The sequence below is a fragment of the Nerophis ophidion genome, linkage group LG11 (genome assembly GCF_033978795.1).
Source record: "Nerophis ophidion isolate RoL-2023_Sa linkage group LG11, RoL_Noph_v1.0, whole genome shotgun sequence".
NCBI classification, from domain to species: Eukaryota; Metazoa; Chordata; class Actinopteri; order Syngnathiformes; family Syngnathidae; genus Nerophis; species Nerophis ophidion.
The window spans coordinates 28,794,880-28,820,707 of NC_084621.1; the positions used below are offsets into that span (position 1 = coordinate 28,794,880).

General features: G+C 41.4%; 1 protein-coding gene across 3 annotated transcripts in view; it reads right to left on the reverse strand.

The window, feature by feature from the left end:
• The window catches only part of dgkb (diacylglycerol kinase, beta), a 259,708-nt gene that overhangs the window by 147,286 nt on the left and 86,594 nt on the right, over positions 1–25,828 (reverse strand). For all 3 annotated transcript variants that reach the window (XM_061915511.1, XM_061915509.1, XM_061915508.1), the window contains 8 exons: positions 24,089–24,208; positions 20,613–20,730; positions 15,716–15,804; positions 15,371–15,487; positions 15,039–15,137; positions 10,717–10,818; positions 7,023–7,096; positions 6,488–6,562 (listed from right to left, as the gene is read on the reverse strand). In XM_061915511.1, coding sequence (XP_061771495.1) covers positions 6,488–6,562; positions 7,023–7,096; positions 10,717–10,818; positions 15,039–15,137; positions 15,371–15,487; positions 15,716–15,804; positions 20,613–20,730; positions 24,089–24,208 — 794 coding nt within the window. The remainder of the gene's footprint in view (positions 1–6,487; positions 6,563–7,022; positions 7,097–10,716; positions 10,819–15,038; positions 15,138–15,370; positions 15,488–15,715; positions 15,805–20,612; positions 20,731–24,088; positions 24,209–25,828) is intronic.

The following is a 25,828-nucleotide window of genomic DNA, read 5'->3' on the forward strand; positions in this document are numbered from 1 at the left end:
AGGACGCCAGTGAAGACTTGGTTGAAGCGCTCCCCTGGGAAGGCGGGGCGGGGAAAGCTGCAGTGGCGTCTGCAGACCAGCAGGGCGAGCTGTCAGCCAAAGAGAGGGAGGCAACGCCGAGGACTGCCGCGGGACCCACCTCAGCGCCGTTGTCTCGCCCCGCGATGGGGGCGGTGTGGGGGGTGGAAAGGACCAAGTCACCCGGTCTGAAAAATGACAAAAATTAAGAAGTAGCTGAAGATGAAGAAAAAGTCAAAGAAACTCAAGAAATTGAGAAAGAAGAAAAAATACTTGAAAAAATTCTGGAAGATGATGAAGATAAAGAAAATGAGGAAGAAGTTAAAGATGGAAAAGAAGTTAAAGAAACTCAACAAATTGAGAGAGAAGAAGAAATACTTGAAGGAATTCAAGAAAATGATGAGGACAAGGAAAAAGTTAAAGAAAGTGAAGGTCAAGAAGGTAAAGACAAGGAAGACCAAGGAAAAGGCAAAGACAAGGAAGACCCAGGAAAAGGCAAAGATGAGGAAGACCCAGGAAAAGGCAAAGACAAAGAAGACCAAGGAAAAGGCAAAGACAAAGAAGACAGGCGGCCGGGGCAGTTTTTCCCCCGCTTCTTCACAAAAAAAGGGCGGTGGGGGATATGCTCAACCGGACTGAAGCCCGGCTTGAGTTTGGCGATGGAGGTCTGTGGAGAGAAGGAGCCGACGAGCCGACAGTGGGGTAGGACAAACGGCGGTCCTACTCAGGATGACGGCCAGGGGGCGGAGTATGCAGCGGAGCGCGCTTGGCGCGACGCTGTGGCAATCCGAGTCAGGTGCGTGGATCACACACCTGCTCTCAATCCCTGCATCTTTTCCTGCAGCATAAAAGGGGAGACGGCGGAGCGATCAAGGGAGAAGGAGTAGGAGAACCAGCAACAGAACCTGAAGACCGAGAACGACTGAGAGCGAGCCGCAGACAGCGAGCCGCAGACAGCGAGCCGAAGACAACGACGAAGACGCGGCCGACTGAAGGCGAGAGAGGAGCGAGCAGGATCGGAGGCGCTAAAAAGCGATCTGAGCAAAAGACGAAAGCTTTATTGAAAAATAAAACAATAGTCAAACCTGCTCAGCGATGTCCGTCCTCAATGGTCCATGCAACACACACGATTAAAAGAAAAGGCCACTGTGTTACATGGCCTTTTCTTTTAACAACACTCAGTTAACGTTTGGGAACTGAAGAAACCAATTTTTGAAGCTTTTCAGGTGTCATTCGTTACCGTTCTTGCTTGATGTACAGCTTCAGTTGTTCAACAGTGCAGGGTCTCCCTTGTGGTATCTTAGGCTTCATATTGCACCATACATTTTCAATGGGAGACAGGTCTGGACTACAGGCAGGCCAAGCTCTTTTACTATGAAGCCACGCTGTTTTAACACGTGGCTTGGCATTGTCTTGCTGAAATAAGCATGGGCGTCCAAGATATCTTTGCTTGGATGGCAACATATGTTGCTCCAAAACCTGTATGTACCGTTCCGCATTAATAATGCCTTCCCAGATGTGTAAGTTATCAATGCCTTGGGCACTAATACACCCTATACCATCACAGATGCTAGCTTTTGAACTTGGCGCCTATAACCGTCCGGATGGTTATTTTCTGCTTTGGTCCAGAGGACATGATGTCCACAGTTTCCAAAAAATCTGGAAATGTGGACACGTCAGACCACAGAACACTTTTCCACTTTGCATCAGTCCATCTTAGATGAGCTCGGGCCCATCAAAGTTGGCGGCGTTTCTGGGTGTTGTTGATAAACGGCTTTCGCTTTGCATGGTAGAGTTTTAACTTGCACTTACAGATGTAGCGACAAACTGTAGTTACTGACAGTAGTTTTCTGAAGTGTTCTTAAGCCCAAGTGGTGATATCCTTTCCACACTGATGTCGCTTTTTGATGCAGTACCGCCTGAGGGATTCAAGGTCACAGGCATTCAATGTTGAATTTCAGCCTTGCTTGTTACGGCGCTAGCGCATGCCGCTGCACATGCCGCTGCGCATTCTTCAATGATCCCCAGGGAGCGTGACTCGGGACACGCCCACGGGAGCTCATCTCCTGCAGCAGCCAGCGGCTGCAATCCATCAATAATCAGCGCACCTGCCAGTGATGAGCGATCAGCCTTCTTAAGCCGGCGCAATCTTCTTTCCAGTGCGAGAACATAACCTTCTGTTCGCGTACAATAAGCCATGTCATGCTTGATGCAGTCCTGCTATACCTGTGTGTTTTCTCCCTGTGTTTCATTGTGCGTTTTTCTGTGTCGTTCCTGCAGTATCCACCGTCGCCTTGGAAGTGAGCTGAGCATCTCACTTTCCCTGGATCTCTCTCTGGATTCTGACAGCCTCCCTCGATCCTCAACTTCCTGCCGGCTCAGGGACCTCCGACCTCTGCCTTTATCCCCCTGATCTTCCGCCTCTCGCCCAACACTAGGGTAACACTCAACAGCTAATCTACACACATAGTCTCACACATATACATACTTTTGGCTCAGTCACACGCCATACCCTAGTTTATTTTATTCATTATATATATATATATATATATATATATATATATATATATATATATATATATGGTATGTATATAATAAATCATTGAGTTTCATACCACGCCCTTGTGTCTTTTCCGTCTATTCCTCCTGTACGTAACAGTACGTTCTTGCCAAGTTAATTTGGGACCAGAAGGCAGAGTTTCCTCTAGCCCCAGTGTCTTTTACTTCGCTCTTCGCCTTGGAACCTTTTTCTAGCTCACCTCATCAAAATCATGGACTGTTTAGCAGAGCTGTAAGGATGGAAGAATTCAACCGCCGCCTGACCCCCCGCCTCCCACTCTCAGTGACTGTTCCTCAGTTGGCAGGAAGCGTCTGGCATCCGCTGTCAGAGGGGTGGATAGTACTAATGGCTGTGCTGGTGGGGTAGCACAGTTGCGGCCAGCAAAACCAATACTAGTTGTCTTTCAGTTTGCTTGGCCGCATCCACCAACCAGACTACCAGCACCTGCTCCAAGGCTGGTTACCGAGCCAGCACCTGCTCCGATGCTTGTTCCCGAGCCAGCACCTGGTCCAAGGCTGGTTCCAGAGCCAGCACTTGCTCCAAGGCTGGTTGCCGAACCAGCACCTGCTCCAAGGCTGGTTCCCGAGCCAGCCCCTGCTCCAAGGCCGGTTCCTGAGCCAACACCTGCTGCAAGGCTGGTTCCTGAGCCAGCACCTGCTCCAGGGCTGGTTTCCGAGCCAGCACCTGCTCCAAGGCTGGTTTCCACACCAGCACCCGCTCCAAAGCTGGTTCCTACAACAGCACCTGCTCCAAGGCTGGTTCCCAGACCAGCACCTGCACCCGGACTGGTTCGTAGTCCAGCACCTTCCCCTGGACTGGTTCACAGACTAGCGGCTGCCCTCGGACTGGTTCCCAGACCATTACCTGGGGACGCCATGGCGTGGTTGGGAGTGTGGCCGTGCCAGGAACCTGACTTCCTCCCTCGATCTTTGACTTCTTGCCGGCTCACAGACTTTCGAGCACTGCCTCTCTCTCTGATCCTCCGCCTCTCGCCTAAAACTATGGTAACACTCAGCAGCTAATCTACACACAGTCCCACACATATACACCCTTTTGGCTCAGTCACACTCCACACCCTAGTTTAATATATTTATGATATATATAGAGTATATATATAATAAATCATTGAGTTTAATACCACGCCCTTGTGTCTGTGCAGTCTACTCCTCCCGTACGTAACACTTACTTGCAGTAATTTCTTTGGATTCTCTGAATGTTTTGATTATATTACAGACGGTAGATGGTGAACTCCCTAAATTCCAAGCAATAGCTCGTTGAGAAATGTTGTTCTTAAACAATTTGTTCACGCATTTGTTTACAAAGTTGTGACCCTCGCCCCATCATTGTTTGTGAATAACTACATATCCAGACTGCCTGAATGAATTATTTTCTCCAAATTTGACACGATATAAACTGAAATACGATGGAGGTTTACTTCAAACGTGCCATTTAAAATGCATCACACACATTTTCTTTTTTACTGAGGTAGAAAAGACACATCTGAGAAGTCAAATAATGAGTAGTGAGAGACCAAACCAAGTATATCTCTCAATGAGACATAATTGAGACATATTGGGAAACCAGATTTTTCTTCTCTCATTGTTATCTGAGTAGAGATCAGGAAAACTGTTAGACAACTTTGAGATGTCACACACTGTTAGACAAGAATGACAAAACGAATTTGGTCTCGATTAGTGCTTGTTTATGTCTAAGGAGATTTAATAATACATTAATGGGATCTCATCTCCAGTTGTGCTTTGCGAGAGGAAAAATTGAGGCAAGATTGTTTTATAAATATCCCCGCCATGCCTCCATGGGTTGAGTTCACATTTCCAGGACTTTTGCAGATCCATCGCAGGACCTCTTTAAGCACAAAAATCATGACTTAAGTGGTGAAGCACATTTTTCATTTGCAATTAAATTATGTTGGCAGTTTATTAAATGAACATTATCATTATTATCCATCCGTCCATCCATTTTCTACCGCTTATTCCATTTTGGGGTTCAATTTTTTACATGTCTTTATTCCAGCATTGCTTAATTGTATGTCAATTTATGTTCGATCAGCAGTGTTTATGAGGCAAGATTATTTCACAAATATCATGCTTCCACAGTTTGATTTAAAATTTTGGGGACTTATGCAAATTGCCAATACACAATAACAGGTATCACTAAGTAATAAAAAGTTGTTTCATTATAATAGGTACCCTTTAAGATTTGAAAAGTAAGGTCGCACCAGCTGTCATCCGTTACAACACTACACTTCATTCCTTTTCACGTACAAACCCCGTTTCCATATGAGTTGGGAAATTGTGTTCGATGTAAATATAAACGGAATACAATGATTTGCAAATCCTTTTCAACCCATATTCAGTTGAATATGCTACGAAGACAACATATTTGATGTTCAAACTGATAAACATTTATTTCTTTTGCAAATGATCATTAACTTTAGAATTTGATGCCAGCAACACGTGACAAAGAAGTTCGGAAAGGTGGCAATAAATACTAATAAAGTTGAGGAATGCTCATCAAACACTTATTTGGAACATCCCACAGGTGTGCAGGCTAATTGGGAACAGGTGGGTGCCATGATTGGGTATAAAAGCAGCATCCATGAAATGCTAAGTAATTCACAAACAAGGATGGGGTGAGGGTCACCAATTTGTAAGCAAATTGTCGAACAGTTTTAGAACAACTTTTCTCATCAAGCTATTGCAAGGAATTTAGGGATTTTACCATCTACGGTCCGTAAAATCATCAAAAGGTTCGGAGAATCTGGAGAAATCACTGCACGTAAGTGATGATATTATGGACTTTTGATCCCTCAGGCGGCAATGCATCTAAAACCGACATAAGTGAGTAAAGGATATCACTACTTGGGCTCAGGAACACTTCATAAAACCACTGTCAGTAACTACAGTTGGTCGCTACATCTGTAAGTGCAAGTTAAAACTACTATGCACAGCAAAACCCATTCATCAGCAACACCCAGAAACGCCGCCGGCTTCGCTGGGACCGAGTTCATCTAAGATGGACTGATGCAAAGTGGAAAAGTGTACTGTGATATGACGAGTCCACATTTCAAACTATATTTGGAAACTGTGGACGCGGTGTCATCCAGACCAAAGGGGAAGCGAACCATCCATACTGTGATTGACGCAAAGTTCAAAAGCCAGCATCAGTGATGGTATGGGGGTGCATTAGTGCCCAAGGCATGGGTAACTTACACATCTGTGAAGGCACCATTAATGCTAAATGGTCCATACAGGTTTTGGAGCAACATATGTTGCAACAACGTTATCGTGGACGCCCCTGTTTATTTCAGCAAGACAATGCCAAGCCACATTCAGCACGTGTTACAACAGCGTAGCTTCGTAAAAAAAGAGTGCGGGTACTTTACTGGCCCGCCTGCAGTCCAGACCTGTCTCCCATCCAAAATTTGTGGCGCATAATGAATCCTAAAATACGACAGCGGAGACCCCCGACTGTCGAACGACTAAAGCTCTACATAAAACAAAAATGGTAAAGAATTCCACTTTCAAAGCTTCAACAATTAGTTTTCTCAGTTCCCAAACGTTTGAGTGTTGTTTAAAGAAAATGTGATGTAACACAGTGGTGAACATCCCCTTTCCCAAATACTTTGGCAAATGTTACAGCCATGAAATTATAAGTTAATTATTATTTGCAAAAAAAAAAAAAAAATTGTTAATGAGTATGAACATCAAATATCTTGTCTTTGTAGTGCATTCAATTGAATATGGGTTGAAAAGGATTTGCAAATCATTGTATTCCGTTTATATTTACATCTAATACATTTTTCCAACTCATATGGAAACGGGGTTTGTATTTGGGCCTGTTCTGCCTTGGTGGAGGTTCGAGTGACATTCTATTTGCAGCAGTACTTACCCCGGCATGGGTCCATTCTTGGCCAGGTTGTACACTTGCCTGGGATTCAGAAGGTACTGGAACTTCCTGTAGATCCTGCAGGGACGTCACACCACCCAATTAGGCACACATTTCAAACACCTGAGAATGGCGGTGACAGGGCCAGGCGGACTGGCCAAGGGGGCGGGACATACCCCCTTGAGGAGAAGCCATTAGAAAGACTAATTCATTTTAATTCCAATTTCATTATATCAACTGGCTGAAGTCATATTTTGATCTCATAATTTAAACAAATGTGGGGCCGGCGTAATGAGAAGCGAGTGATGATGTTTTAGTAATAACCCAATTAGCCTGGACTGGGCTGCGAGGAGGGAGTCGCCAGAAAGGATTGGGGGAGCGGTTTGGGCAGGGGGCTGGACCCTCTTGACTTTGGGTAAATGTTATGCTGTTTATATTTGCCTGAGTAAGCCCGCAGCGCTCGTGGTTAAGAGGCGGGATTTTGAGAGCCTTGCCTTATAGCCAGTGTGTGTGTGTGTGTGTGTGTGCTGGTGCTCACCTCTCTCCCTGCTTCCCGCCGCTCTTCGGATTGACGAACACCAACAGAGGATGAGTGCCCTCTATTGTTGTGATCTGAACGGGAGAAATCAAAACAAAGCGTCAGTGTTTGGAGACTGCAGGAAGATTCGCGGGAATTTGCTTTCGAGGCGCCAGCCCGATGTTCAAGTTCACGCGCATGCCGGAACAGCAACAGTAGCAGCAGCAGAGTGGGAAAACTGTAGCGAGCGCACAAGTTTCGGGTCTCCCCATGTCTAGCATTAAAAGATTACAGTTGGTACAACATGCGGCTGCTGGACTTTTGACAAGAACAAGAAAGTTTGATCACATTACGTCTGTACTGGCTCACCTGCACTGGCTTCCTGTGCACTTAAGATGTGACTTTAAGGTTTTACTACTTACGTATAAAATACTACACGTTCTAGCTCCAGCCTATCTTGCCGATTGTATTGTACCATATGTCCCGGCAAGAAATCTGCATTCAAAGGACTTCGGCTTATAAGTGATTCCTAAAGCCCAAAAAAAGTCTGCGGGCTATAGAGCGTTTTCATTTCGGGCTCCAGTACTCTGGAATGCCCTCCCGGTAACAGTTCAAGATGCCACCTCAGTAGAAGCATTTAAGTCTCACCTTAAAACTCATTTGTATACTTTAGCCTTTAAATAGACTCCCTTTTTAGACCAGTTGATCTGCCGTTTCTTTTCTTTTTCTCCTATGTCCCACTCTCCCTTGTGGAGGGGATCCGGTCCTATCCAGTGGCCATGGATGACGTACTGGCTGTCCAGAGTCGGGACCCAGGATGGACCGCTTGACTGTGTATCGGCTTAGGAGATCCCTGCGCTGCTGATCCGCCTCCGCTTGGGATGGTTTCCTGCTGGCTCCGCTGTGAACGGGACTCTCGCTGCTGTGTTGGATCCGGTTTGGACTGGACTCTCGCGGCTGTGTTGGATCCATTATGGATTGAACTTTCACAGTATCATGCGCTCGACATCCATTGCTTTCGTCCTCTCCAAGGTTTCTCATAGTCATCATTGTCACCGACGTCCCACTGGGTGTCAGTTTACCTTGCCCTTATGTGGGCCTACCGAGGATGTCGTAGTGGTTTGTGTTGTGGTTTGTGCAGCCCTTTGAGACACTAGTGATTTAGGGCGACATAAGTAAACATTGATTGATTGATTGAAGTTGGTTTCTAAATGTAATATTATTTCTCACATTAATGACAACTATGAATACTATCAGTTGACTTGAATGCGAATGTGTCCATTACTGAATGGCACTGAAGCACATGTTCGTATATCACAGCATGTCATACAGGGGTGTCATTCTTTAGGCACCTAACAATTTCATCCGATTCAGGATTCCCAGGGTAACGGTTTCAAACAGAATCAATTCTTGATTCAACACGATTCTCGTAATGTATAAATTGGGAAAATAATTGTCAGAGGGGTTAGTGCGTCTGTCTCACAATACAAAGGTCCTGATTAGTCAGGGTTCAATCCCGGGCTCTGGATTTTTCTGTGTGGAGTTTGCATGTCCTCCCCGTGAATGCGTGGGTACTCCGGCTTCCTCCCACCTCCAAAAACATGCACCTGGGGATAGGTTGATTGGCAACACTAAATTGGCCCTAGTGTGTGAATGGGAGTGTGAATGTTGTCTGTCTATCTGTGTTGGCCCTGCGATAAGTTAGCGACTTGTCCAGGGTGTAAGCCGCCTTCCGCCCGATTGTAGCTGAGATAGGCACCAGCGCCCCCCGCGATCCCAAAGGGAATAAGCTGTAGGAAATGGATGGATGGATGGAATTATCGTGAACATTTTTCAAAAAAGGTTGCATGTTAGAGAGGCTCCTTCTGGTTTCATGGAGATGGCCTAAAAACGTATTTTTAAAAATGTATTAATATATAAAAATAAGTAACTAAATAAAAACATTTATATATTCAAATTAAATTGAAAAAATATATATATATATACAGTTATACAAACATGAATACACATACACACACACACACACACACATATATATGTATATATAAATATATATATATATGTGTGTGGGAACAATCACAAGACTACATCATCTCTACAGAACTGTTTCATGAAGGTTCCCTCAATCATCCTCATGATTGAGGGAACCCCTCATGTTGTGATTTCCTTCGCTGCATAAAAGTTTAAAAGTAGCATATATTAGTGTAGTATGAACAAGAATGTTTTAATGTAGACACATAGAATCATCATACTGCTGTGATTATATGTATCCAGAGTTCATTGAAGGGTAAGGCAAAATACCGAGAAATATATCGTATATCGCGATATGGCCTAAAAATATTGCGGTTTTAAAAAAAGGTAATATCGCCCAGCCCTGTATGTATATATATATATATATATATATATATATATATATATATATATATACAAACCCCGTTTCCCTATGAGTTGGGAAATTGTTTTTGTTTTTTGATGATATTATGGACCATAGATGTTGAAATCCCTAAATCTGTTGCAATTGCACTTTGAGGAACGTTGTTCTTAAACTGTTTGACTATTTGCTCACGCAGTTGTGGACAAAGGGGTGTACCTCGCCCCATCCTTTCTTGTGAAAGACTGGGCATTTTTTGGGAAGCTGTTTTTATGCCCAATCATGGTACCCACCTGTTCCCAATTAGTCTGCACACCTGTGGGATGTTCCAAATAAGTGTTTGATGAGCATTCCTCAACTTTATCAGTATTTATTGCCACCTTTCCCAACTTATTTGTCATATGTTGCTGGCATCAAATTCTAAAGGTAATGATTATTTGCAAAAAAAAAAGATGTTTATCAGTTTGAACGTCAAATATGTTGTCTTTGTAGCATATTCAACTTACCAGTAATATGGGTTGAAAATGATTTGCAAATCATTGTATTCCGTTTATATTTACATCGAGCACAATTTCCCAACTCATATGGAAATAGAGTTTGTATATATATATATATATATATATATATATATATTTAAATTATTGTAAAAGTTCTGAATCGGTTTAAAATCCGAATGAATAAGAATGGTGATACGGATGTGAACCTTTTTTTTTGTTCACCCCGAATGTCATTGCCGTTGCCCAACACCATGCAGGTGGCCCCTAATAGCTGTGAGCCGCACAGGTGTGACATAGGTGAGCACTAGGAACAGCCCAAAGCGCCGCGGGCCCACCTCAAAAAAACGCCAACCCAAACAAGCTCTAATCTACGTGCTCCTCTGTTGAACGGGCCATGGTCGTTGCAGTCAGCCCCTCCCGCTGCCGCCTCTTGACACAGACGAAGTGCTTAACTCCCCCTGTCTGCAATCCAAGCAGGCCGGGGGGAGGGGGGGGGGGGGGGGATTAACGACCACTCTGTCCAGACCAGAGTGATCCATTACTTCCTGTAATTATAAATAATAATCTTGATTATTACGCTGGTTAGCCGGCGAGGGGCAGAGATGGATGTGGCCGGGATATGATTCATCACGCGCCTGCGAGAGACGAGCCGTCGCCACAAGACGGTGTAATGGCAAGATATCAGAGATAAGCGGGCCGCGCGGCGGGAGGCTGGTGTCGCCCCGTACAAGTGGATATCAGCGTCACACTAAATGCTAGCATGGAAACACAACTGTGTATTCTCACTTTGAGTATACACAATCCAACACTTCACGTATCGTGCTTGCACCGATCAGACCAGTATCACCTGCAGGCCTTGGCCGTCCACAGTGACGGAGTTGGCTCTCTGGACCTTCCCTCGGCTCGACTGGCTGCACCGCGAGTCCTTCCTCAGCGTCGACTGTCTTTCCTGAAAGTAAAGCCGAAGATTCCATAAGACAGTGGTTCTCGACCTTTTTTCAGTGATGTACCCCCTGTGAACATTTTTTAAATCCAAGTACCCCCTAATCAGAGCAAAGCAGTTTTGGTTGAAAAATAGATATAAAGAAGTAAAATACAGCACTATGTTATCAGTTTCTGATTTATTAAATTGTATAACAGTGCAAAATATTGCTCATTTGTAGTGGTCTTTCTTGAACTATTTGGAAAAAAAGATATAAAAATAACAAAAAATGTGTTGAAAAATAAACAAGTGATTCAATTATAAATAAAGATTTCTACACAGAAAATAAAAACATGACACCTTTAAAGACATGCACCTGGGGATAGGTTGATTGGCAACACTAAATTGGCCCTAGTGTGTGAATGTGAGTGTGAATGTTGTCTGTCTATCTGTGTTGGCCCTGCGATGAGGTGGCGACTTGTCCAGGGTTCACCCCGCCTTCCGCCCGATTGTAGCTGAGATAGGCGCCCGCGACCCCAAAAAAGGGAATAAGCGGTAGAAAACGGATGGATGGATGGATAATGCGCCTCGTGTATGAAAATAGACCCGCTCATCGGCAGTGCGCCTTATGACCCGAGCGTCCTGTGGTCTGAAAAATATGGTACCTTTGTCCGCCTATCATTTCACAGAATCATGTACAGTGGGGCAAAAAAGTATTTAGTCAGCCACCAATTGTGCAAGTTCTCCCATTTAAAATGATGACAGAGCTCCGTAATTTTCATCATAGGTACACTTCAACTGTGAGAGACAGAATGTGAAAAAAAAAATCATCAACTTAAAGTGCCCTCTTAGGGGATTGTAATAGAGATCCATCTGGATTCATGAACTTAATTCTAAACAGTTCTTCACAAAAAAAATAAATCTTTAACATCAATATTTATGGAACATGTCCACAAAAAGTCTAGCTGTCAACACCGAATGATAGATTGTTGTATTGCTTTTCACAGTTTATTAACTTGTTGTATATTATTCAATAAATATATTTATCAAGGTTTTTTGAATTGTTGCTATTTTTAGAATATTAAAAAAAAAATCTCACGTACCCCTTGGAATACCTTCAAGTACCCCCAGGGGAACGCATACCCCCATTTGAGAACCACTGCCATAAGATACTTTTCTTCCAAAAGCGACACTGTCAGACTGGATGTTATCTGGGTTATTCAAGCAATGATGTAAGATGTTTTAATGTACTTTCCTTATGTGTATGAATATTACAGTTGTACCACAGTTTTGCATGATTCAGTTTTCCAGTGAAAAATTCCCGATATAAATTTTTTTCACTTTTGGTACAATACCGACATTAGAACTTTGAGTATTGGCCGATAACCTTATGGATCCAATACTCTATCAGCCGGAATCACACAGACAAACATTGCTAAGTAAGAAACACACTAACGTATTTATCATTAACTGTCTGGAATAGGGCTTCACGGTGGCAGAGGGGTTAGTGCGTCTGCCTCACAATACGAAGTTCCTGCAGTCCTGGGTTCAAATCCAAGCTCGGGATCTTTCTGTGTGGAGTTTGCATGTTCTCCCCGTGAATGCGTGGGTTCCCTCCGGGTACTCCGGCTTCCTCCCACTTCCAAAGACATGCACCTGGGGATAGGCTGATTGGCAACACTAAATTGGCCCTAGTGTTTGAATGTGAGTGTGAATGTTGTCTGTCTATCTGTGTTGGCCCTGCGATGATGTGGCGACTTGTCCAGGGTGTACCCCGCCTTCCGCCCGATTGTAGCTGAGATAGGCGCCAGCGCCCCCCCGCGACCCCAAAAGGGAAAAAGCGGTAGAAAATGGATGGATGGATGTCTGGAATAGATTAATGCTGATTTTAAGTTGAACAAGAGTGGTAAATGTTTGTTTTGGTGACACCTTGTAACCATATTAATCGAACTAAGCTCATGACGAGGTAAGCTGAATGATGCGGACACGTTTATTACTGGATACTTAGTAATACGATTCTGCCTTGGAAAATGTTATGTGTTCGGAGTTTGCAACTGGGAATAAGTACCCTTCACATTTGAATCAATACAGTACCAATCCCCAGCACTAAGGAATTGATACCGATACTCAACAATACAAATTATCTGTACTTTTGTGTGTGTTAATAAATGATCATTCTTTTTGGTAGTAGAACTACAATTTTAATGAACCATTTAAAATGAGCTGATTATGATAACTGCTGTCTAGTTGATATATTTTGTTTTATTATCACATTTCTGAGTATGTACAGTAGGTATGACATGAGGTTGCAATCACAGTTACAAGTCCAGGATGCTAGATGTCACTAGTGCATAGTTTATAGTATGTTTTTTTGTTGTTGTTGCGCCAAAGAAAGTGTTAATAATGTAAGTGTTGTACTCATTACGCATTAGCTGTTTGATGTGATCTTAGTTCAGGTTTTTATTAACACATTTTGAGGTGTTGAAATTGCTATGTACAATTGTTCATGTTAATCAATAGCATATCAATAGCAAAGTCAATGTATCTTAGCATCTTTGCATCTTATCTTATCTTATCTTATCTTAGCATCCGGTGGCCATGTACTGCTTTGCCTGTGTATCGGCTGGGGACATCTCTGTGCTGCTGATCCGCCTCCGCTTGGGATGGTTTCCTGCTGGCTCCGCTGTGAACGGGACTCTCGCTGCTGTGTTGGATCCGCTTTGGACTGGTCTCTCGCGACTGTGCTGGATCCATTATGGATTGAACTTTCACAGTATCATGTTAGACCCGCTCGACATCCATTGCTTTCCTCCTCTCCAAGGTTCTCATAGTCATCATTGTCACCGACGTCCCACTGGGTCATTATTGTCACCGATGTCCCACTGGGTGTGAGTCGTAGTGGTTTGTGCAGCCCTTTGAGATACTAGTGATTTAGGGCTATATAAGTAAACATTGATTGATTGATTGATTGATCTTTGGAAGAGTGGAGTCTTACTTTACTTACATTGGAGCGTTTTTTTAGAGGCAATTTTGTTAAGATCTGTTACTCGGATCTTCACATATTATTGTTTATTTTTCCATCTTTGTTTTCATTCTCCGTTTGACCCTGTTATTTCCCGTTTAGTCCATCACCATGGTTACCTATTAGTTTCAGCTGCTACTCCCGGTCCATGCACACCTGTCACTGTTGATTACTTCCTTATTTAACCTCGCCTTTTCTGTTCACCCGGTCTCGGATCCTAATTTGCCCTCGTGCAACAGTGATGACTTGTTTTTCCATGCTCTGTATCATTAGCTCTCGCGCTACGTTTATTTTATTCCTAGCTTTCATGCTAGTTGTTTTGTATTCTCTTTTGTGCCTACGTGCCAGTTTTAGTTTCCTAGTTGTTATCCTAGCTTCCACGCTAGCCTCTTTTGTTTGCCTTTTTCCTTAGCTCCTGTGTTTTTGTTCCTAGCCTTTTATTACTTTAATAAATCTTTATCAAGTTTATACCAAAATAGATACATGGATGATACAGCAGAGGATTGAGAGAATGTCATGTGGTCAGATGAAACCAAAATAGAACTTTTTGGTATAAACTCAACTCGTCGTGTTTGGAGGAAGAAGAATACTGAGTTGCATCCCAAGAACACCACACCTACTGTGAAGCATGGGGGTGGAAACATCATGCTTTGGGGCTGTTTTTCAGCTAAGGGGACATGACGATTGATCCGTGTTAAGGAAAAAATGAATGGGGCCATGTATCGTGAGATTTTGAGCCAAAACCTCCTTCCATCAGTGAGAGCTTTGAATGGTTGACCAAATACTTATTTTCCACCATAATTTACAAATAAATTATTTAAAATTCCTACAATGTGAATTCCTGGATTTTTTTTTCACATTCTGTCCCTCACAGTTGAAGTGTACCTATGATGAAATTTACAGACCTCTGTCATTGTTTTAAGTGGGAGAACTTGCACAATCGGTGGGTGACTAAATACTTTTTTGCCCCACTGTAGCTACACTGTGTGCACCTATGCAACAAAGTGGATTAAATACGTAAGTCTTCTCATTTATGTTTGGATGGGCGTTCACCCACACTCCATCATACTGAGTGTTGTTTAAAGAAAAATGTGTTGCAACAGTTGCACATGGCAATAATAAACATATTTTTCAATGAAGGAAAACATTATGAGCATAATTATCTGTGCCTGATGTAGTGTCTGGGCTCAGTGTGAGACATGCCAAAAAACAAGGTGTCACGCACCAGCACGACGGGGCAGATGGAGCTGGGGGGCAGGATGTGATCCCTCAGAGGTCCGCAGTCACACTCGGGCTTCACGTGGGAGGCACACTTGTTATGGAGCTGCAAGAGGCGACGGCGTTATTACTGTTGCGACTCTTTCCAGCAGAAGAACACGTGTGTACGTTTTCAGCTCATTTGCATATTTTCACCCTCACACCGCCATTAAACGTGTCGTCTTGCATGAGTGTAAATTGGTGAGGTGAGGTGTAAAAAAGAAAAAACAACAACCTCTAAACAAGAAGAAGCAGCGGCACGTCAACAACAACAACAACGAGGTGTCCTCTTGTCCTCACCGTGATTTGACACCAAACGCAGTGGAGGCCGGTCAGGCCCTGGTAACACTTAATGGTTTTGTGACACTTGTCACACTTGGTGGGGCAGTTCCCTTCCACCCAGAAATGGTGCATTACCTGCGGACAGAGGGGAGTGGGGGGAGAAGTGAGAAATGGAACAACAGTAGCACAACAATTAAAAGAAGTAAAAAAGAGTGACAAATGCCTGCTAATTAGCAAAGCTAAGCAGCACGCTGAGCGCTGTGGGCTCCATTGAGGGCTGGAGGGGCGCTCGCCCCGAGCCCCGTGGAGAATGCGTGTGATCCAAGCGTGCCGACGAGTGCGCCGCACTCCAATTGGACGCACCTCTGTGTTTTTCTTGGACTTGACGTAGGTCTTGATGCAGGATGGCGGCGCGCGGGCCACGCAGCGCTCATGGACCGTGTACTTGCAGACTGGAGGAGGGGACACGAGGACAGTGTGGTTGAAAAGGCGGACTTGGTTACAGTTTGAAGTGGGAGAGCGACGTGCTGGCGAATGCAACAAAAGGCGTCTGCCTGGAGAGTGTGTGAAGAGCGTAGACGTGTCTTCTTTCTTACGAGAACAAAGAATTCTTGTTACTCGCATCAATTCTAATGTAGAACAGGGGTCAACAACCTTTTTGAAACCAAGAGCTACTTCTTGGGTACTGATTAATGCGAAGGGCTACCAGTTTAATACACACTTAAATAAATTGCCAGAAATAGCCAATTGGCTCAATTTACCTTTAATAAATAAATATATATATATATATATATATATATGTGTGGGGAAAAATCACAAGACTACTTCATCTCTACAGAACTGTTTCATGAGGGTTCCCTCAATCATCAGGAGATTTTAATGGAAGCATTCACATACAATGGTTTATATAGGGCACAGAGTGGGTGGGTAAAGGCAGGCGTAGGGGTACCCACCCACTCTGTGCCCTATATAAACCATTGTATGTGAATGCTTCCATTAAAATCTCCTGATGATTGAGGGAACCCCTCATGAAACAGATCTGTAGAGATGAAGTAGTCTTGTGATTTTTTTCCCCACACCTACATATATATATATATATATATATATAAGTATATTTATATATACATATAAAATGGGTATTTCTGTCTGTCATTCCGTCGTACATTATTTTTTCCTTTTACGGAAGGTTTTTTTGTAGAGAATAAATAATGAAAAAAACTCTTAATTATACGGTTTAAAAGGAGAAAACAGTAAAAAAAAATGAAAATTTAATTTTTAAACATAGTTTATCTTCAATTTCGACTCTTTAAAATTCAAAATTCAACCGAATAAAAAGAAGAGAAAAACTAGCTAATTCGAATATTTTTGAAAAAATAAAAAAAATAATTTATGGAACATCATAGGTAATTTTCCTGATTAAGATTAATTTTAGAAAATTTTGATGACATATTTTAAATAGGTTAAAATCCAATCTGCGTTTTGTTAGAATATACAACAAATTGGACCAAGCTATATTTCTAACAAAGACAAATCATTATTTCTAGGAACGGCGTGGCGCAGTGGAAGAGTGGCCGTGCGCAACCCGAGGGTCCCTGGTTCAATCCCCCCCTTGTACCAACCTCGTCACGTCCGTTGTGTCCTGAGTAAGACACTTCACCCTTGCTCCTGATGGGTGCTGGTTGGCGCCTTGCATGGCAGCTCCCTCCATCAGTGTGTGAATGTGTGTGTGAATGGGTAAATGTGGAAGTAGTGTCAAAGCGCTTTGAGTACCTTGAAGATAGAAAAGCGCTATACAAGTACAACCCATTTATCATTTATCATTCTTCTAGATTTTCCAGAACAAAAAATTTAAAAATAAATTCAAAAGACTTTGAAATAAGATTTAAATTTGATTCGAAAGATTTTCTAGATTTGCCAGAATATTTATTTTGAATTTTAATCATAGTAAGTTTGAAGAAATATTTCAAAAATATTCTTCGTCGAAAAAACAGAAGCTAAAATGAAGAATTAAATTAAAATGTATTTATTATTCTTTACAATAAAAAAATAAATTTACTTGAACATTGATTTAAATTGTCAGGAAGGAAGAGGAAAGAATTTAAAAGGTAAAACGGTATATGTGTTTAAAAATCCTAAAATCATTTTTAAGGTTTTATTTTTTCTCTAAAATTGTCTTTCTGAAAGTTATAAGAAGCAAATTAAAAAAAAAAAAATGTATTCAAACAAGTGAAGACCAAGTCTTTAAAATATTTTCTTGGATTTTCAAATTCTATTTGAGTTTGGTCTCTCTTAGAATTAAAAATGTCGAGCAAAGCGAGACCAGCTTGCTAGTAAATAAATACAATTTAAAAAATAGAGGCAGCTCACTGGTAAGTGCTGCTATTTCAGCTATTTTTAGAACAGGCCAGCGAGCTACTCATCTGGTCATTACGGGCTACCTGGTGCCCGTGGGCACCGTGTTGGTGAACCCTGATGTAGAACATGTCTTACCAAAACACACTTTTCAGGGAAATAATGTGACAATAAACTGACCTTTTTATAATAAATAATATATATATATATATATATATATATATATATATATATAGATATATATAATAAATAGAAAAATATATAATTTTTATTTAATAAATAAATCTTTGAAGGCTGTCCCATACAACACATATGGAAAATGTGAGGACTTTTTTGACTGCCCATTGCCGTAGGATGCCATATTCTAACTAATCTACAAAACTACTATCGATGTGCAAAATCGTTATTTTCAAATTAAAAAATATTTATTACTTCTTACCCACGGGGAAAATGTTAAAACTATGGAATATGACTGAGTCAGATGATTGTCGATTTTGTTGTCAGGAAACTGAATCCACCCAGCATTTGTTTTGGTATTGTCATATTGTGACTTCCTTTTGAGTGGAAATGGCAAAAAATTGTTTAAGGATTGGTTTGTTTATGAAGCTTGATGTAGTTTGTTTTATTTTAGGAGAGTTCATTGACATTCAAGTTTTAGTCAATTTAATTATAGTACTCGGTAAAAGGTTTATTTTAAGGCCAAAAACATATATTCACTTAGTATTACTTTCTTTAAAACAATTATTCAGTATTTTTTAACTTTAGAAAGATTTATGATCGAAAACGATAATGATGCCAAAAAACATAAAAAAAAGATAGAAAGTCCTCAAAGGCTTACTTTGAAAATGTAATTATATATACACATATACAACAACAGCAACATATTAGCTATCTGCTGTTGTGTTCCCTATTTTGAGTGTACAAAAATGAAGGTGTATGTTACTGAGTCCGACCTGGACATAATATGGACTATACACAAATGCTTATTATGAAAATGTAATTTTGTTTAGAAATTATATGCAATCTGTTGTCTCCATTATTTTTCGTCGTACATGGATGAAGGTGTGTGTTGCTGAGCCCGACTTGGACATTATCTGGACTGGACCTGGTTTTAAAAACCCTTTAAACAAACCTAATTTCATTAACAACCTGGTCTGGTGAAGATAAGATCCTTTTTTTTATTTTTTATAAATAACATAAATAAGATAAATAAATAAAAAAAAATTCTTGGATAAAAAAGAAAGTTAAACAATATAAAAAAAATTGTGTAAAAAATAGTAATTAATGAAAATGTTAGTGGACCAGTGGCACACACAATCCTGTGCTTCAGGGACTGTGTCCCTTGCAGACTGTGTTGTCTATGTTGTGGGAACTACAATATTGGAAGCAGAAAGAAACAACCCCTTTTATGTGAGCGGGTGTGGATGAGTGTGAATGGGGAGGGAGGTTTTTTGTTTGTTTTTTTGGGTGGGGGGAGGGGAGTGATGCACTAATTTTAAGTGTATCTTGTGTTTTTTTTATGTTGATTTAATAAAAATTTAAAAAAAACTGACCTTTTTAATTTGATGCAAATCCACACCACTTACAAATACATAACATTTGTGGGGTATTTTCCTAATTATGCACCATGCCTTGCCAATCACGGCCGTTATTTTTATTTAAATGTTTTTTTTTTTTTACAATTTCTAGCAATTGTGCAGCAAATACGGTAATTGTTTATTTGTTTAAATTGCCTTTAAAAAAAACAAAATCTCCCGATACTGAGTGATCATCACTTCAGATCTTCATAAATAAGGCACAATTAAAATGTTGCCAGTCATATTAATAAACAACAATTATCTAACCTCTTTTTTTTTGTCACAGCAATTTTCATAGTGATGTTTGAATTTACATATTCCATCGTAAAGGTGGACCCTGAACGTATTCAGTTTTAAGTTAGGCAGGGCAGACTTCTGTTAAAGAAATATGTTTATTTTTATTATTTTAAGTTAAGCAGGAAATATTTTCATATAATAACAGGAAAAACAAAAATGTCCACTTGATTTTCACTATACTTACTGTCACCAGGTTTTAAGGAAATTAGTGGCTGGCAGTTCAAAAAAACATTTCGAAAATGTTACCATATGACATTCTGACTACAAAATTGCATTTGTATCCAACTATTAGGGTAATTTCTTCAGAAAATGTATTTATGCAAGCAAATAATAACCTTTGATTAATCATGATTATTCACAGTTCTTGAGTGAGATTAATCTGATTTTATATATATATATATATATATATATATATGTATATGTATATATATATATATATATATATATATATATATATATATGTATATATATATATATATATATATATATATATATATGTGTGTGTGTGTATGTGTGTGTAAACATTAAACTATATAGAAATACAATATATTAAGATATATATTACAGAAAATATATGAAAACTTTACACCTTAGGTTCACCTAAATGTACTAAAACAAGTGGTTTTTTTTGTTTTTTTTAACAGAATGAGCATCAAGTTCAAAATAAACTTTAAATAGAAAATTCAAGGAGGCACAATACCTCTGACAAGGAAATTATGATAAAATAGCTAAAAAAATACACCCTAAATAATAGAACATTTGACCTCCTCCCATCCATTTTGTACCGCTTATTCTTTTTAGGGTCAGCTACAATCGCCATGTATTTATTTTTTTATTGAAATGACTAGTTGTCATTAGCATCTGTATCAATCTTAGTATTAGTATTGCACATGTGTCCGATATACAATGTGCGGTGTGTAGATGAGGCGCTCACTAAATGTCGTGAGTAAAAATAAATATTTACAATACAAACACATTTACTGTAGGTTACAGTAAGTGTGTGTGTGGATGTGTGCTTGTGTGTGTAGACTCACATGAGCAGCAGAGTCCCTGCTTGCCGAGGCCAATGAGCATGTTGAGACAGAGGTTACAGTAGGCCGGCTTGTTGAAGTGCTTGAGTCTCCACACGTGCTGCCCGTCATCTTTCACATTCTGCACGCAGAAAAAAGCAGCAAAACAACATGCATTAATGGACTCTACCACTTAATGAACAGTATTTGTTGAAGAGGCTGCAAGGGGCCTTCTCTGTTTGTTTTTACATTGCATTTGCTGTCTAAATGTAAATAGGTTCTCTGTCATATTGTGAATACTGTAAAAGTTCATGGAAAAACAGTATTTTATTATTTCAATGCAAAAAACATATATATGTTTGGTATTGAATATAATTAATTCATATTGCAGGCAAATAAACATTCAAATAAAACACACAGCTTCCAACACTACTTAATCAGCATGTAGTTTAAATAGATGATATATTGACTTTAAAATATTGCATTATATCCAATTTACTTTAAAAAAAATAAATTGTCCTGACAAAATGAATGTTCATGTACAAGAAGTATGTACTGGAAGGTTTTCTCAACTCATACTGAAACAGAACGCACTTGCACCTAAGGCTGGTAAAAGGCTCCCATCTACTGGACATTGCTCAAACTACATGCAGATGTATGAATTTAAAGGGCCGCATGATTGTGAAATTATTAATTTTTGTCGAGAAAAAAAACCAAAAAACAGACACTACGCATGTTTAAAACAAAACTTTGTGTCAGCTTTGTGTTATACAGTCTGAAGGGGATTCATTTGGCCCCATTTGTCACGGTGTGCCTGACACAAGAAGCGTATCGAGTTGGGGGGGTGCACCAGATTAATTATATTTATATAGCGCTTTTCTCTTGTGACTCAAAGCACTTTACATAGTGAAACCCAATATCTAAGTTACTTTTAAACCGGTGTGGGTGGCACTGGGAGCAGGTGGGTAAAGTGTCTTGCTCAAGGACACAACGACAGTGACTAGGATGGCGGAAGCGGGGATCAAACGAGGAACCTCTTAAGTTGCTGGCACGGCCTCTCTACCAACCGAGCTATACAGCCCCAGATGGCAGTAGAGCAGGGGTGTTAAACTCAAATACAGAGTGGACCCAAATTCTAAACTGAACAAAGCCGCGGGCCAAGGTTGAAAAAATTTACCTTTTAATAGGGACCCAAACAGGCTTTGCATTGAATATTGAACAAGCAAGGCTTATATAACTTTATAGTGACATGCAAAATCAAGTTTTGTTGGTAGCGGGGGTGTATATTGTAGCGTCCCGGAAGAGTTAGTGCTGCAAAGGGGTCTGGGTATTTGTTTTGTTGTGTTGATGTTGTGTTACGGTGCGTATGTTCTCCCGAAATGTGTTTGTCATTCTTGTTTGGTGTGAGTTCACAGTGTGGCGCATATTTGTAAAAGAGTTAAAGTTGTTTATACGGCCACCCTCAGTGTGACCTGTATGGCTGTTGACCAAGTATGGCTTGCATTCACTTGTGTGTGTGTAGAAGCCGCATATATTACGTGACTGGGCCAGCACGCTGTTTGTATGGAGGAAAAGCGGACGAGACGACAGGTTGTAGAGGATGCTAAAAGCAGTACCTTTAAGGCACGCCCCCAATATTGTTGTCCGGGTGGAAATTCGGGAGAATTGTTACCCTGGGAGATTTTCGTGGGGGGCACTGAAATTTGGGATTCTCCTGGAAAAATCGGGAGGGTTTGCAAGTATGAGAATTAGCGTATAATACCGGCGGGCCAGCTTTAATAATTTATTATTGCCTCAAGGGCCAAATGAAATTACACAGCTGGCCAAATTTGGCCCGCGGGCCAGAGTTTGACACCAATGCAGTAGAGTGTCAAATATCTTAAAATGTGTTTTGTGGCAATTCCAACTTTAGGTCTCTGCTTTTTGCAGATGATGTGGTCCTGATGGCTTCATCTGGCCGGGATCTTGGGCTCTCACTGGATTGGTTCGCAGCCGAGTGTGAAGCGACTGGAATGAGAATCAGCACCTCCAAGTCCGAGTCCTTGGTTCTCTCCCGGAAAAAGGGTGAAGTGCCATCTCCGGGTTGGGGAGGAGACCCTGCCCCAAGTGAAGGAGTTCAAGTACCTAGGAGTCTTGCTCATGAGTGAGGGAAGAGTGGATCGTGAGATGGACAGGCAGATCGGTGCGGCGTCTTCAGTAATGCGGACGTCGTACTGATCCGTTGTGGTGAAGAAGGAACTGAGCCGGAAGGCAAAGCTCTCAATTTACCAGTCGATCTATGTTAACATCCTCACCTATGGTCATGAGCTTTGGGTCATGACCAAAAGGATAAGATCACGGGTACAAGCGGCCGAAATGAGTTTCCTCCGCCGGGTGGCGGGGCTCTACCTTAGAGATAGGGTGAGAAGCTCTGCCATCTGAGACGAACTCAAAGTAAAGCCGCTGCTCCTCCACATCGAGAGGAGCCAGATGAGGTGGTTCGGGCATCTGGTCAAGATGCCACCCGAACGCCTCCCGAGGGAGGTGTTTAGGGCACGTCCAACCGGTAGGAGGCCACGGGTAAGACTCAGGACACGTTGGGAAGACTATGTCTCCCGGCTGGCCTGGGAACGCCTCGGTATCCCCCGGGAAGAGCTAGACGAAGTGGCTGAGGAGAGGGAAGTCTGGGCTTCCCTGCTTAGGCTGCTGCCCCCGCGACCCGACCTCGGATAAGCGGAAGAAGATGGATGGTGTTTTGTGGAAATTCCAACTTTGTTCACACAGCGTTAGTTGCTATGTAGAGTGGCGCTTTCCATCATTTTCAGCAGAATGCATTGCAGAATGATTAACCCCTCCCACCTTCTTCGCATGCAAGATCCAATAGGGCCTTAGGAATTCCATACCTACTGTAGGTGTCAACATGTACAAGTATTACTTATTTTAGGAGTGTCCAAAGTGCAGCCAGGGGGCAACTGCATACAGCAGCTTGGGTTTGTTGGCCCACAACATATTGTCGAGGGGGAAAAACAACATTAAAAGTTTAAGAAAAATGAAATGTAAGAAAAGACAAAAAAAAGATGTGATGTAATTAGAAAAGGAAGACATTTTAATACTAGTAATAATCCATTTTGTCACTTATAACACAAACATGTCTCTTAAAATTACACTGAGGTCTGATAAATAGTGTCTATTTGTAGCATTTGTAAAAACCTTTCTGCATATCACACAAATACTTAAACTTTTCCATTTACAGCTTTCTTTTCATTAAATTAATACTTTTTGCACTTCTTTCTTACATTTGTACTTTCTTTTTTTTTGACAACATGTTGCAGGCCGACAAAACTCGAGCTTCGGCAGAGGGTCTCAAATGGCCCCCAGGCCGCACTTTGGACACCTCTGGTTTAAAACAGCCATTTCCAATGTTTGATCCAAAAAACTTTCAATACATAAAGTAAGAATGATGACATGAGTATGAATGAAAGTACAGGAATAAAAAAGTTTGGGGGCCCTTGTGCACCTACCGTCTCCAGACCCAACAGAACCAGCAGAGGGATGGTGGTCATGCCTCCTTGGATCCACTCCTCTAGAGACACGGTGCCATCGTGGTCGTAGTCGATTTCCTGCATCATTTCCTGCAGTATCTACCAAGGGGAAAATATAGGTACAAGTTACATGCACCTGACAATCTGAACTTTGACCTTTGGTGGATGAAACTGTGAACAGTCTTGAAAGTTTTTACATGTTTTACTTTTTCGAAAAAAAAAATCATAAAAATTAAGATAAAGGACTGGATTGCTTTTAAAGTAGTGTTTCTTAAACTTAGGTCGCTAAAAAAAATTAGCTGTGGCCTGTAATAGGCTGCAGTGGTACGCAATTGTAATACACTTTTCCACCACTTGTGGCAGTAATGACAGCATTAAACCAGAGCAGTGTAGCAAGAGAATGACCAAAGTTGGTAGCAAACATGACACCCTGGAGTCACGTGAGGGGCTTTGGATTAATCAGAGAGTGTACTTGTCCAGGGTGCAGGAATAAGCGGTAGGAAAAGGATGGAGGGTGTATGGCCAGGCCATCTCCTAAATAACTGGTCAAAAGCCACTCAACAGGCCTCAGGTGCCATGTTTGCTACCAACTTTGAGACTGAGCCGGCCATACTTTCTTTATACAGGACTCGTTATCAAAACAAACTGAAGACTGAAGTTTTTAGGCGCAAAACACTTGACTTAAGTGGTGAAGCTGTTTTTTCAATTTAACTTTAATTTTATTGACAGTTTATGTCAGAAATTATTATATTATTAAATTATTGTTTGTTATTTTATCCATCCATACATTTTCTACCGCTTATCCCTTTTTAGCACATAATTGTATGAACGTTTATTTTTCGTCAGTTATATATGAATGCCTTCCTATGCAGTATATCTGATGAGTGTGGAGAGACTGAGCCGATGAGCCGACAGCGGGCTAGGAAATATGGCTGTCCTACCCAAGATGGAGGCCAGGAGGCAGAGCATGCAGCAGAGAGGAGAGGTGTGGCTCACTCGGAGCGATGGTGCAGCCAGCCCAGTCAGGTGTGTAAACTACACACCTGTTCTCAATCCCATCATCTTCTGCTGCAGCATAAAAGGGGCGAAGAAGGAACACTCGTGGCAGAAGTAGTAGGAGACAACCAGACGAGCGGTCAGACGAGCGGTCAGACGAGCGGTCAGACGAGCGAGAGCCACGGAGCGACTGAGACCAGCACAGGAAAGACGCGGCGACGGAAAAGGAGCCAGGCGCGAGCAGCGGAGGTGGAGCTGAAAGAGTGACCGAGCGACTGATTGAAAAATTAAGAGTCAAACCTGTGAGAAGCGATGTCGTTCCTGTTTGGTCCATGCAACCCACACGATGGCGGCAGAAAGCCGTTTAGAATGAGTATTTTTTTTTTTTAAATCAGCCTGACTTAAATCTAAGGTTTATGTGTTGAATCTATAATAATCTTTGTGATTAACACATGCTTTCATGTCATCCGATAAGGTTAACTATAAGTAGGTTGGCTATATTTATAATACAATTAAAATCAAGAGTATGGTTACTAATTCAGTGATAATATTTGGGAAAAGTTGGGCCTTGATGTCAAAAGAGTTAGGAACCTCTGGTGTAAAGCACATTTACATATATGTACTACCTTAATTACCACAAAAGCTGCGCATCTTGAAACTAGACTATGGTAAATCCCTCTTTAAAAAATTGTGCTGTTTAAATGACATGTCTTTATCAAACAA